Source organism: Sorex fumeus, unplaced genomic scaffold, assembly GCF_029834395.1.
Source record: "Sorex fumeus unplaced genomic scaffold, SorFum_2.1 ptg000044l, whole genome shotgun sequence".
In the NCBI taxonomy this organism is placed as follows: domain Eukaryota; kingdom Metazoa; phylum Chordata; class Mammalia; order Eulipotyphla; family Soricidae; genus Sorex; species Sorex fumeus.
The window spans coordinates 49960144-49975042 of NW_026606101.1; the positions used below are offsets into that span (position 1 = coordinate 49960144).

Sequence of the window (14899 nt, forward strand, 5' to 3'; positions counted from 1 at the left end):
GGAATCCCGGTGACCAAGAGCTTCCACAAGCAAGGCCCAGATATGCAGGTTCCAGGACTAAATCTCCATGCAGCATGGTGGCAGAGGCACCAGGCTGTCCCTCGCTGACTCCCTGCCCATTCATCGACCTGGCTGTCACACCCACAATGTGCATGCCTCTAGGCTCCATCTTAGTGCACCAACAGCCGTGGTCCAGAGACGCCCAATTGAATTTCAAAATGGATTAGTGCCCTACAGAAATTCTCTGGAACCCAACCATTTACAATCTAGGATTCCAGAAGCATGCGGCCACGGCACCCATGTAATTCAAAATGAACAATGGACAATAAATGATCTAGCATCTGCCCCTGGCAGGCAGGCTTGAATGCTGATGGGAAAATTCAAGCAAAACATAAAGCCCAAAAGTAGAGAGAGAGTATTGTGGAAATTGCCTGTCACGGAGGCAGGGTGAGGACTGGGATGAGGGCGCAGGGGGACATACTGGGGATACTGGTTGTGGAAAGTTTGCACTGGTGGAGGGATGGGTGTTCGATCATTATACGGCTGAACCTCGAACATGAAAGCTTTGTAACTGTATCTCACGGTGATTCAATTTAAAAAAAGAAAAAAGTAATGTGGAGTTCATGCCCAATTCAATCAGCTTAATCAACGGCTAAATAAAAAGCAGTACTCCTACATTTAAAAAAAATACTAATAATAGTTAAAATTTGGGCTGCAGTGATAGCACAGAGGGTAAGGCGTTTGCCTTGCACGCGGCTGACCCAGTTGGCCCAGGTTTGATTCCTCCGTCCCTCTCAGAGAGCCCAGCAAGCTACCAAGAGTATCTTGCCCTCAGGGCAAAGCCTGGCAAGCAACCTGTGACATATTCGATATGCCAAACACAGTAACAAGTCTCACAATGTTACTGGGTCCGCTCAAGCAAATTGATGAACAATGGGAGGACAGTGCAGTGCAGTGCTACAGTTAAAATTTGGGGGTGGGGTGGGGTTGAAGCCATGGTTCAGCAGGTAGGGTGTTTGCTTTGCATGCTTGCAGCTGACCTGGGTTCAGTTCCCAGCCTCTCATATGGGCCCCCTCCCCCCCATAGCACCGTGAGGAATAATTCCTGAGTGCAAAGACAGGAATGACCCCTGAGCATTGCTGGATGTGGCCCAAAAACAAACAAAAACTGTATATATCATTACAAAATTTTTAAGAAAGATTAAAAATATGACCTGATGGGGATGGAGCAATAGCACAGTGGGTAGGGTGTTTGCCTTGCACGCAGCCAACCTGGGTTCGATTCCCAGCATCCTATATGGTCCCCCGAGCACCGCCAGGAGTAATTCCTGAGTGCATGAGCCAGAAGTAACACCTGTGCAATGCTGGGTGTGACCCAAAAAGAAAAAAAAATTATATATATATATGACCTGAAAGAATAGTGCTATAAATCAGTATCAGCGGGGGTTGGAGCAATAGCACAATAAATAGGGCATTTGCCTTGCACACAGCCGACCCGAGTTCAATTCCCAACATCCCATATGGTCCCCCCGGCACCGCCAGGAGTAATCCTTATGCATTGCCGGGTGTGACCCAAAAAGAAAAAAATTAGTAACAGCCTTGCAAATGTATATGAATATATATATATATGTTCATGAATATATATATTTACCTTTATATATATTTATATATATTCATGAACATATATATATTCATATACATTGGCAAGGCTGTTACTAATTTTTTTCATGTTCAAATCCCCATCCCCCATGCCACACTGCAGACTAGTCTATGTGAGCAACACAGAAGGGGTGTGATTGGCCGCTCCATGAACACTACAATAAAAAGAGAAAAGAAAAAGAGAATCACAGTGATGATGGAACAGTGACTTTGCCCAGTGTGGCTGGCTTTCAGGATGGAGGAATGGGTCTAGGGCCACAGTGCAGACAGGCTTTCAACACTGGACAAGACTGGAGACTGTTCAACTCCCAACATCTCCACAAGGAATGTAACCCTGAGTTTCAGGCTTCTGGTCTACAAAACTGAAACAATAGCAAGTTTGTGTTTTATTATGCCAGTAGGGTGGTGATTTGTTACACCAGTCACAGGAAACTCACACAAGATAGAAACAAATGATCCAACACATGTGTAACAAGAATAAAGGGGAGAGGAAAAGCATTATTCTATAATGGACTGGTGATTTTCCAGAATCAGAGGGAAATCTTCAGATTGGAAATGATGCCTTGGTCTGAATGTGATAATTAATTAATAAATAAATAAATAAAAATCTTCTTGTGCACCCATTCCATTGGAGTGAAGCATCAGAGAGACAGAGAGGTCTTAGAAGCAAATTGAACCTCAGATACACCAAGAAAGAACAAGAGAACGAGGAGCTGGAGTGATAGCACAGCGGGTAGGGTGTTTGCCTTGCACACGGCCGCCCTGGGTTTGATTCCCAGCATCCCATATGGTCCCCTGAGCACCACCAGAAGTGATTCCTGAGTGCACGACTCAGGAGTAACCTCTGAGCATCACTCGGTGTGACCCAAAAAGCAAAAAAAAAAAAAAAAAAAAAGAAGAAGAAGAAGAACAAGAGAACGAGGCCACTCCTTCCCAGAGACCAACCAAGGCTGCGGGTATTCAAAGCTGGGCTCTGGGTGTGGCCTGTTTCCCTTTATTCCGGGGCCTGGGGGCCTGCTCCTCACTCCGTGTGGCATCTAGGCAAAGCAGATGGGAGGCAGCGGGTTTTACAGCGAGAGATTCTCCTTCTACCTCCTTCTCGGGCTTCTCTTTCAAGGTAAGGAAAGGGCAACAAGGGAAGGAGCAAGATATCTCTGGTGAACGCCAGAAACCGCTCCCAGCTGTCCTGCACCCAGAGATGATCTGAGACGGGCACTGATATTTCATAAGGATGTTACCATAATGCCCAAATTATAACAATTTTAAAACTGGCATACGCTAGAGGAAAAGGCAGCTCAGATAGAGAAGGGAGCACCAAATAAAGGGTGTTGGGAGGTTCCTCCCAGGTTGAGAGATACATGCTGAAAGTAGACTCTAGACCGAACATGACTGCCACTCAATGTCTCTTTTGCAAACCACAGCACCCAAAATGAGAGAGAGAACAAAAGGGAGTGCCCTGCCACAGAGGCAGGGTGGGATGGGGGGAATGGGGGGTGGGAGGGATACTGGGATCCGTGGTGGTGGAGAATGGGCACTGGTGGAGGGATGGATACTCAATCGTTGCATAACTGAAGCACAAAAACTTGTAAGTCTAAACTTGTGACCAAGCACAAAAACTTGTAAGTCCACAACTGTACCTCATGGTGTTTCACTAATAAAATTTTTTAAAAAATTAAATTAAATTAAATTAAATTAAACTGGGCTGGCGTAAGGTGCTTGCCTTGCACACAGCCAACCTGGGATCAATTTCCAGAACCCCACATGGTCCCCCGAGCCTCACCAGGAGTAATCCCTGAGCACAGAACCAGGAGAAGGCCTGAACACTGCCATGTGTGACCTACAAACAAATAAACAAACAAAATGCAGGGTACTGTCATTTGACAGGTGCAATAAATGCCCTCTCTCCCTCATGGCTTATCCCATGGAGGAGGGGCGGAGGGGGCTTTAGAGACGACAGAAGGAAGAGGCCCCAGTTCCCAATGAGCACTTGACCTGGTCAGTAGGAGGAATATGTATGCTCCCAGGTTATGCATCCAAAAATTTGCCTGGTGGGGCAGGAAAAAGAGCACATCACCCGGGTGTGGCCCAAACAAAAATCAGTCCAAAAAATTTGCCTGCAGAGCTAGGTGGCTTTACAGACGGAAAGGGAGTGAGGTTCTTTTATGTTGTTAATGTTCTTGTTTGGGGCCCTGGGCTCAGGGCTCACTCCTGGCTCTGCACTCAAGACTCATTCCTGATGGGGCTTGGTAGATCCTATGTGGTACCGGGGATTAAACACAGGTCAGCTGGGTGCAAAGCAAGTGCTCTACCCACCATACTATCTCTTCTCCAGCCTTTGCTTTTTGTTTTGATTTTGGGGGTCAGACCTGGTGGTGCTCAAGGCTTAGTCCAGGCTCTGTGCTCGGGGATCACTCCTTCAGGGGACCCTGTGCCGTGGCGGGGATTGCACTTGGGTTAGCCATGTGTAAGGCCAGCTGCACTCTCTCCGGCTCACAGTGCTAAGTGCTTGGCGTGGGTGCCAGCAACCATCTCTCACATTCCAGGTTGGTGCTTTCTAAAACATCCTGCCTATAGGAAATTGGAGTCTGTATTAGCAAGAAGCCAGGTGGTGGGAAAGACAGGGCTCAAACTTAAAATCCTCAAACATCAATCAGTCATCTGATCCGCACCTCAGGGAGAAGACAGTTCAGATGCAAAGGATGTGCTCTCAGCCAGAGGGAGAGGAAAACATTCAGAATGGTCCCTCTCATGCATGGGGCATAAAGAAACCTGTAGGGGAAAAGCAAATGCGGAAGAGCAGGAGAACTGGTCTTCAGTAGGAAGCTTGGTACTAAGACAGAGGTGAGGGGGATAAAGCTAGGGAGGCAACACTAGGAAAATGGCGGACAGGAAAAAGTCCCTGCACAAAGGCAGACTTGGGGGTAAAAGGAAAACTAGGGACATTTATGGTAGGCACTAGTGAAGGGCTGGAGCGATAGCACAACGGTAGGGCGTTTGCCTTACAAGCAGCCAACATTGCCGACCCAAGTTCGATTCCTCTGACCCTCTCAGAGAGCCCAGCAAGCTACTGAGAGTATCTCGCCCACTCTCAGAGCCTGGCAAGCTCCCCGTGATGTATTCTATATGCCAAACACAGTAACAACAAGTCTCAAAATGGAGACGTTACTGCGCCCGCTCGAGCAAATCAATGAGCAATGGGAGGACCATGACTAGTGAAGGGATTGATGTTGGAATAATAAGCCTGAATACTCAGTTATAAAGGTAAAGGTAAAGGTAAAGGTAAAGGCCCTCCCGTTGTTCATCAATTTGCTCGAGCGGGCCCAGTAACATCTCCATGGGAGATTTTGGTGTTACTGTGTTTGGCATATCGAATACATCACGGGTGGCTTGCCAGGCTCTGCCGTGTGGGCGAGATACTCTCGGTAGCTTGCCGGGCTCTCCGAGAGGGGCGGAGGAATCGAACTCAGGTCAGCCATGTTGGCTGCATGCAAGGCAAATGCCCTACCGCTGTGCTATCGCAAATATCTTTGTAATTCGTGGTGATTCAATCGCCGTATCACTGTATCACTGTCATCCCGTTGTTCATCGATTTGCTCAAACAGGAGCCAGTAACATCTCCATTCGTCCCAGCCCTGAGATTTTAGCAGCCTCTCTTACTCGTCCTTCCCATCGGTGCATATTGGAGGCTCTTTCAGGGTCAGCGGAATGAGACCCATTATTGTTACTGTTTTTGGCATATTGAATATGCCACAGGGGCTTGCCAGGCTCTGCTGTGGATGATTCAATAAAAAGGAAAAAGAAAAGAAGGAAAGGGGCTGGAGCGCTAGTACAGCAGGTAGGGCATTTGCCTCAGATATGATCAACTGGAGCGATAGCACAGCGGGTAGGGCGTTTGCCTTACAAGCGGCCAACATGGCCGACCCGAGTTCGATTCCTCCGCCCCTCTCGGAGAGCCCGGCAAGCTACCGAGAGTATTTGATATGCCAGACACAGTAACAACAAAGTCTCCAATGGAGACGTTACTGGGCCCGCTCGAGCAAATCGACGATCAACGGGAGGGCCTTTACCTTTACCTTTACCTATGATCAACTGGAGTTTGATTTCCCAGCATCCCATATGCTTCCCTAAGTACCATCAGGAGTAATTCCTGAGTGCAGAGCCAGGAATAACCCCTGAGCATCACCAGGTATGAGAAAGAAAAAAAGAAAGAAAGAAAGAAAGAAAGAAAGAAAGAAAGAAAGGAAGGAAGGAAGGAAGGAAGGAAGGAAGGAAGAGGGGCCGGAGCAATAGCACAGCGGGTAGGGCGTTTGCCTTGCATGCGACCAACCCGGGTTCGATTCCCAGCATCCCATATGGTCCCCTGAGCACCGCCAGGAGTAATTCCTGAGTGCAAAGCCAGGAGTAACCCCTGAGCATTGCTGGGTATGACCGAAAAAGAAAGAAGAAAGAAAGAAAGAAAGAAAGAAAGAAAGAAAGAAAGAAAGAAAGAGAAAAAGAAAAAAATGTGCTCTTTGGGGGACACCAGAGGTAGTTCTATCTAATGGCTATCATTCTCCCAGCTCAGCTTGCATAGAGATTTGGGTGTGCTTTGCATGAAGGATGAAGGCAAGATCGCAGAAAGGAATCCAAGCCTTAACTCAGCTCACTGCCTTAGCATCTATCATTTACTTCCTGCCCAAACAACTTCCCAGGGAACGGGGGGTAGAGCTCAGGCCATCTGTGCCTCGCTCAGGGATCCTCTTCCCCGTTCTTTATCTCATCACTGAGGGTGTAGCCCACGACAGCATTCAAGTGGTCAGATCAAGTCCTGCTTTTACCTTTCTGATCTGTCAGAACTTGGCAACTGACTTCCTCTCTTGGACTCTGCTTAACTCCCTCCTTAGATGAGCTTACAATGGTTTCTATCTGATGGGCTTAGGAGGAATACAGGGGGATCTATTTAAAGGACTTAGACAACCTGCACAATAGCTTCTTTTGGTTAACGTGTGTGTGTGTGTGTGTGTGTGTGTGTGTGTGTGTGTGTGTGTATTCCTTGAAGACCTCAAAGACAAGACTGGGTTCTGGATTCAGTGGACAAATACCATCCTAATTCTCTGACTTCCCAAGAAGATACCAACCAGCCATTCAGATCAGGGAATGAACCAAGGCGATTAATGACATAACACAAGTTCAAGTGAGATCCTCAACTTCACCCCTCCCTGCATCTATGCTTTGGTCCTCAGGATTTGCCAGCTAAACTGCCTGAAAATTCTAAATGTTGTTGGGACAGTTTAGGTTATCAGAAGATAACAGAGAAATGAAGTAATAGCCTCATTTCAATAGGTTGCCTAAAAGCAAGTGGGTCAGACAGGGGCAGGTGCCATCCCTCCGCCTGCCCCCTAGGAATCCCAGCAGCTGCCATCTTCTAGAACCCAGCGAAAGTTTCCAGGTATGGATGACGGTGGTGGCAAACGCCAGGCCTCACGGGACAGGGAAGGAGTCAGCCCTTCTCCTTCCCCCCGCCTTAATGGGACTCTGAAATGATGCCCACCGTCTCTTAAGCTCCCGCACGGCCATGATCCAGAGACATACACATGAATCTCAGACCCGAGCAACTTGCTACAGTGATCTCTCCAGACCCTAATTATTAAAATTTTAGAATTCCTAGAGTGCATGGCCGCTCGTGACATTGTATTGTATTCATAACAAGCAATACAAAACACACTGTCTAGCATTGCCTTTTTGGCAGGTCTGAGTGGTGGTGGGCCTGGTCTCAAAATATCAAAGGTAACCAAAGTAGAGAAAGAGAGTATTGTGCAAATTGTGCAAATTGTCTGCCACACAGGCAGGGGGAGGTGTGGGAAGGCAGCGGGGGGAGGGATACTGGGGATTTTGGTGTTGGAAAACATGCACTGGTGAAGGGATAGGTGTTTGATGATTGTATGATCAAAACTCAAACATGAAAGCTCTGTTACTGTACCTCACGGTGAATCAATAAAAAGGGGGGGATCAGGTGGGTCAGTTTGTGATGGTGAAGACAATTCTAAATTAGCATAGTCAATTTCTTCCTTAAAAACAAAACAAACCAAAATAAAACCTCTCTATTCCACCTGTTCTCATTACTTAAAAAAAAATAACATATTTTTTTCATTATTAAATCACCAATCATGATTAGGTTTCAGTCACACAGTGTTCCAACACCCACCCCTCCACCAGTGTACATTTCCCAGCACCAGTGTCCCCAGTTTCTCTTCCATCACCCCCCCAGCCTGCCTCTATATCAGGCACTTCTCCTCTCTCTCTCTCTCTCTCTCTCTCTCTCTCTCTCTCTCTCTCTCTCCCCTCCCCCTCTCTTTTTCTTCCTTTTGGGCATTGTAAAGATCTATTTCACAGTGATTCAATTTTAAAAATTTAATTAAAAAAAGATTAATCACCAATCACCGTGAGATAAAGTTATAAAGTTGTTCATAATTGGGTTTCAGTCATACAATGTTCCAACACACTTGCACAATAGCCTTTATCCAATAAATGTTAGCTGATGTTAGCATCATGTCCTGCTTCCTAAGTTCTTGCCTAGGGGGTGATTCTCGATTAAGAGAACCCAAGGATTCTTTCCCCCACCTAAAGCATCTCTGTCTGCTCCAGGGAGAGGAAGTACGTTCACCATCAATTGCTCAGGGTTTGATCAACATGGGATGCACCCCACTCTGCTGGACTCAGTATTTGCCAGGAAGGCCTTTCGCCCAGTCACCAACTGGCGCGTCCCCACCCAAGTCAACCTCTCCTTCACCATGTCTGCCATCCTTGATGTGGTGAGTGCTGACCCCTTGGTTCCTCCTTTGTATGCTTAATTTTATCTCAGTCCCTGACAAGTTTCCCCCAAAGCTCCTGACCACTTTACAGCTCCCTTTGTCATTGCTCTATGGCATCTGATCTCAAAGAAACTCTGTCCCATTCAGGACTGAAGTGATAGGACAAGTAAAGTGTTTTCCGTGCACAAGGTTGACCCAGGTTTGATCCTTAACACCTCATAGGATCCCCTGAGCCCCACCAGGAGTAATTTCTGAGAACAGTTGGGTGTGGCCCAAACTATAAAATGAAATAAGGTGGGGGAAGGAGAGATAGTACAGTAGGATGGGTAAGGTGCTTGTCTTGAATGAAGCCAACCCGGGTTTGAGCCCTGGCATCCCATATGGTCCCCTGAGCTCTGCCAGGAGTGATTCCTGAGTGCAGAGCTAAGAGTAACCCCTGAGCATCACCGGATTGTCGCAAAAAAAAAAAAAGAGACAGAAACAGCCTCATTCAGAAGGATCAGATATAATAATATATAGAAAGGAATTTCTCTCCTTCTCACCCTGTGATTCTCTACCTTGGCTAATACCAGAGTCTAGGGTCTCTTCCCAGAAATTCTAATGGGGTGAGCTTCAGACATAATATTTGATAGGAAGGAATTTGGGTCACACACAGAGGTGCTCAGGGTTCAATTCTGGCTCTATGGTTAGGGATCATGCCTGGCAATGGGAAGCTATACGCAGTGCCAGGCATTGAATGGGGTTGGCCACATGCAAGGCAAGTGCCTTAACCCCTGTACTCTCTCTCCAGACGAGGCATCAATGGTTTTTAATCCCTTAAGTGCCTTCCAAGATACACCAAGAGTTGAGAAGCACTATTCAAATCCAGTCCTACAGTGAAGACTCCAGTGTGGTCAATCACATTGGTTTTCATCAGGATCTTGTCCTTGGCCTATAATATTAATCATGATCACAGTACCACTTCTTTTGTACTTTAGGGTTTGTACAAGAATGGGGAGTTGAGGGGCCAGAGCAATAATACAGCAGGTAGGATGCTTGCCTTGCACCCCGTCAACCTAGGTTCAATCCCTGGCAATTCATAGGTCCCCCAAGCCCGTCAGGAGTGATCTCTGAACACAGCCAAGAGTGAGCCCTCAGCACAGGCAAGGGCAACTCAAACCCCCACTCCCTAAACGGGGAGCTGGGGAATGGACAGATTTCTTACCAATAACATGTTCTAAACAGGAAATTCTTTGACAGGATGAACAGCTACAGCTCTTGTCATCATTCCTGTGGCTGGAAATGGTAAGGACAACACTATCTATTCTCCTTCCATTTGTCATCCGAAAGGATTCTAAATAAAGATATAAATATATGGCAATCACGACCTGTTCCGGACCTAAGATATGGCTGTGAAACACACAAGAGAGAAACTGAAAAATCTGCATTCATGGTTACTATGCATTGTTTTCCAAAAGTATATAAATAATGGGGAGGTGAAACAATAGTACAATGAGTGGTGCATTTGTCATGCATGCGGTCAACCCAAGTTCCATTCTCATGACCTCATATGACTCCCAAGCTCCGCCAGGAGTAATTCCTGAGCACAGAGCCAGGAGTAACCCCTGAGCACTGCCAGATGGGGCCCAAAATACAAAACAAAGTTATATAAAAAATAAACATAAAGTAATGTCAACAACAGTTAAGGAACTTTATTAAAAATATATATACCAAACATGGGGGGCTGGAGAGATAGCACAGCAGGTAGGGCGTTTGCCTTGCACGTGACCAACCCAGGTTCGATTCCCAGCATCCAATATGGTTCCCTGAGCACCGCCAGGAGTAATTCCTGAGTGCATCGCCAGGTGTGACCCAAAGGAAAAAAAAAAAACTTGGTGGGAATGAACTTTCACAATCTATTTCACAATCTAATCTATACAGAAAATCTAATCTATACAATCTAATCTATACAAAAAAATACAAATTGTAATAGGCCTCAAACTGTATTCCAAATTTTGAGTCACAAAGAAAATCTCAACAGGGGCTGGAGAAACAGTACAGCAGATAGGAGTGCCTCGCATGTGGCTGACCCAGGTTGGACTCCTGGCATTCCATATTGTCCCATATTCACAATTTGTTGTGAGATGTTGCTCGTGCCTACTTGAGCAAATCAATGAACAACGGGAGGGCAGTGCTACGTGCTACAGTGTGTGTGTGTTGTGTGTGTGTGTTGTGTGTGTGTGAGAGAGCACTGAATCTCATTCCAAGTGCAAAAGGAGAGGATTACCCTGATTGCCAGTAATTTCAAGCAGAAGTGGATGGTAGGGGGACCAATGCTTAAGAAGAAATGAGCCCAGGAAACATCCATCCTATCTGCAATTCTTATCTGGAGGAGAAAGCAGCCAAAGACAGTTGATCCAATGATGCCCCCCAGCCCGAAGATGGGTGACAAATACAAGGATATTTATTATAGAATTGTTTTGTATTCTTCACTAAGTGCTTGAACCGTTTCATCGCCTTTTTTTTTCCTAAAAAAAATAAAAGGTCGGGGGGAAAAAAGAATCCAAATTTATATCAAATCCTCACCTTTCTCCACCTGGGTTCTAGGTCTGGGATAACCCATTTATCAGATGGAACCCAGAGGAGTGTGATGGCATCAAGAAAATAAGTGTGACAACCAAGAATCTGTGGCTCCCAGATATCTTCATTGTTGAGTTGTGCGTATTAAGAACTGGGGAGGACTAGAGGGGCATCCCATGTCCTAGTATCAGTAGAATTCAGTATCTACCACTAGAGCCACTCTAAAGGATATCAATGGCAGAGAAATAGCAGAAATTAACACCCACCTCCCACTCCTCTAACTTACAGCATGGATGTGGATCAGACCCCACAAGGCCTCACAGCGTACGTCAATAATGAAGGTCGCATCCGGTATAAGAAGCCCATGAAGGTGACCAGCATCTGTAACCTGGACATCTTCTACTTCCCCTTTGACCAGCAGAACTGCACCCTCACCTTCAGCTCCTTCCTCTACACAGGTAAGTAGCAGTAGCGTCTCAGCAATGAGGGTGAAGGAGAACCACCACCAAGTAGAAAAGAAAACGTGACGTGTGGATAAATGGTGGCCAAAGGGGAGAAGCAGAGCAGAGGTGAAAGCTCAGGGAGGTGTAAATAGTTTTGCCTCCAGGCAGAACCCAAGTCTGTCTTGTTCAGTCCCATCCCCAACTCCTAAAAAACTTCCTGGGCTAGGGTAAGTTCTCAGAACTACATATTGAACGAAAAGAATGCGGCTGAGTCCCTAAGAAGCTGTCGCCTTGGCAATGATCTGGATCTTCCTTCCAGTGGATTACATGTTGCTGGGCATGGAGAAGGAAGTGTGGGAAATAGAAGATATATCCCAGGAAATCGTCCAGACCAACGGACAGTGGGAGCTCCTGGGCATCAACAAGGCCACCCCGATGATGGCTGTGGGCAGTAGCCTGTATGACCAGATCATGTTCTACGTGAGCGCAAAGCCCCTTCACTTCCCTTTCTTGCTTCTATCCTTGCCTGTAATCTCTACCAAATAGACAGTTCCCTGTCTCAGGACTTCACCATCTTGCCTCTTCTACCAGAATCCAGAATCCTTCTCTCTACTTCTAGAACTCGGGGCTCTGATCCAACGCTCCCCCTGTATGTTTCATACTTAGGAATCTGCACTCTCTAGTTCCAGATCTTGGGGTAATACCAGACCACTCTGAAAGGCAGAGATTAAAACAGTCATAACTATTCCGGGGAGTTTCCGAATCCATTCCCCACTTGCTCTCCCTCTTCCTCGTCAGGTGGTCATCAGGCGCCGGTCCAGACTCTACGTCCTAAACCTTCTGGTGCCCAGTAGCTTTCTGGTGGCCATCGACGCCCTCAGCTTCTACCTGCCAGCCGAAAGTGGGAATCGGGCGCCCTTCAAGATCACCCTCCTGCTGGGCTACAACGTCTTCCTGCTCATGATGAACGACTTACTGCCCACCAGTGGCACCCCTCTTATTAGTATGGTTTCTCCAGCCTTTGGGTAGAAAAGTGGGGGGAAGGACAGAGATATTGGGGGAAGGAGACTGTGCCAGTTAAGTTAAATCTGGGAGAGAGGAGAGAAGACCTGGGTGGGCCCGAGGGCCCTCAGCAGACCTCCCGCCCCCAGGTGTCTACTTCTCCCTGTGCCTGTCCCTGATGGTGGTCAGCCTGCTGGAGACCATCTTCATTACCTACCTGCTGCACCTGGCCACCACCCAGCCACCACCCATGCCTCCATGGCTCCACTCTCTGCTCCTCTATTGCACCAGGCCCTGGAAAGGCTGCTCCACTGCACCCCAGAAGGGAAACAGGGGCCTGAGTCTCCCTTCCCTTCACCTCCCTGGTAAGAGGGCGTGTACCTTTTTCTTCCAACATCTTCACTTCTCTGCTTCTGCCTCCTTCCCTAGCCCTTCTGTCCCCAGGGAACCTGGTACCCTTGACTCAGCCTCTATCTCTGCAGGTGTGAAGGAACCCGTGGAGTTGGTGGGGAAGGAGGCTGGGCCCAGAGGGGCAGAGACGAACAGATGTCCTGGGTCAGCCAAGACCCAGCAAGAAGATGAGGCTCAGAAGAGACATCTGGTCGACCTGTGGGTGCTATTCAGTGGTATGATGGACACCCTGCTCTTCCGTCTCTACCTGCTCTTCTTAGCCACCTCTGTCATCACAGTCATTGTCCTCTGGAGTACATAGGCATGAGGTTTTACTATTCCCGCATACCCCCATGGAGAGCTATTTCTGGCATCCAGGGGCCAGCCAGGTCTTTGCCCTTGCTGGGTATCAGCTGTCATGGCCCCAAAGCTGACCAGGTTCCCTGCTATGTTCCTTGCATCACAGTCCTGCCCCAGCAGATCAGACCCAGTCCGGCTCCAGATATTCCCTCTTGTTGCTGCATTCAGTTAGCTTCCTTCCCATCTAGTTCTAGGTCCCCTATGTCTACTGCATAGCAGTTCCATCTCCTTTGCTCAAAACCTTGTAGCAATAAATCATTTTGCAAAGGACCCTGGTCTTTTAAAATTATTATTATTATTATTATTATTATTATTATTATTGGGCTGGAGCGATAGCACAGCGGTAGGGCGTTTGCCTTGCACGCAGCCAACATGGCCCACCCGAGTTCGATTCCTCCGCCCCTCTCGGAGAGCCCGGCAAGCTACCGAGAGTATTCGATATGCCAAACACAGTAACAACAAAGTCTCCAATGGAGACGTTACTGGGCCCGCTCGAGCAAATCGATGATCAACGGGAGGGCCTTTACTTACTTTACTATTATTATTATTATTATTATTATTATTATTTAATCACTGTGAGATACAGTTACAAAGCTTTCATGATTGGGTTTTAGTCATACAATGTTCCAACACCCATCCCTCCACCAGTGTACATTTCCCACCACCAATATCCCCAATATCCTCCTGCCACCACCATGCCCCTCCATCCTGCCTCTATTTTAGGTACTTATCTTCTTTCTCTCTCTGTCTGTCTGTCTGTCTGTCTGTCTGTCTGTCTCTCTCTCTCTCTTTCTCTCCCTCTCCCTCTACTTATGACTTGCAATACAGATACTGAGGGACCATCATGTTTGGTCTTTTATCCACTTTCAGCACACATTTCCCTTCCAACCATCATTGTCATAATGGTCCCTTCTCTATCCTAACTGCCCTCTCCCTCTGCCCTTGAGGCAAGCTTCCAAATGTAAATCAATCCTCCTGACCCTTGTTTCTACTGTCCTTGGGTATTAGTCTCATAGTATGTTTTTTATATCCTACAAATGAGTGCAGTCTTTCTGTATCTATACTTCTCCTTCTGACTTATTTCACTCAGCATAATACTCTCCATGTCCATCCATTTATAAGCGAATTTCATGACTTTCTTTTTTTTCTAACAACTGTATTTCATAGTATAGATATACCATAGTTCCTTTTTTTTTTTTTGTAGGAGTACTGCTATTTATTCAGCCACTGATTAGCTGATTGAATTGGGCATGAACTCCACCTTAATTTTTTTATTTATTTATTTTCTTTTTATATTTATTTATTGAATCACTGTGGGAAAAGTTACTAAGCTTTCAGGTTTAAGTCTCGGTCATACAATGATCAAACACCTTTCCCTTCACCAGTACTCATTTTTCATCACCAAGAACCCCTGTATACCCCCCTCCCATTCCTCCAAATGCCTGTGAGGCAGATGATTTCTACTTAACTCTTCTCTACATTGATTACATTCATTATTTCGACAAAAGATGCACCATTATTGTTTAGAATTTCCCCCCAAACAATCAGAATTGCTGAAAAGGCATTGTGAAATATTTTGTTTTCTATAGCTGGTTATGAAAATCATATAATGTTACGCAGCCAGGATTTTGGATTTCTGCAAAGAGCCAGATAATTACGAGATTGGTTTCTGTGTGTCTGGTGTTATGGCCGTGC

The 14899-nt window shown here is 46.6% G+C and overlaps 1 protein-coding gene across 1 annotated transcript; it reads left to right on the top strand.

The window, feature by feature from the left end:
- The first annotated feature begins 2709 nt into the window (after positions 1-2709).
- On the top strand, positions 2710-13166 carry LOC130030595 (5-hydroxytryptamine receptor 3C-like). Its single transcript, XM_056121926.1, has 9 exons — positions 2710-2776; positions 8284-8450; positions 9690-9734; positions 11037-11146; positions 11298-11467; positions 11772-11932; positions 12251-12455; positions 12604-12819; positions 12937-13166. Exons 1-9 carry the CDS (start codon positions 2710-2712, stop codon positions 13164-13166), a joined length of 1371 nt encoding a protein of 456 aa, XP_055977901.1.
- The last annotated feature ends 1733 nt before the right edge of the window (positions 13167-14899 follow it).

Bases quoted from the DNA above. Each gene is read 5' to 3' on its own strand.
- LOC130030595 (XM_056121926.1), top strand. From the start codon at position 2,710: ATGGGAGGCAGCGGGTTTTACAGCGAGAGATTCTCCTTCTACCTCCTT. The intron at 8,451-9,689 runs GTGAGTGCTGAC...ATTCTTTGACAG, and splicing joins TGTCTGCCATCCTTGATGTG to GATGAACAGCTACAGCTCTT. The intron at 11,468-11,771 runs GTAAGTAGCAGT...TCTTCCTTCCAG, and splicing joins CAGCTCCTTCCTCTACACAG to TGGATTACATGTTGCTGGGC.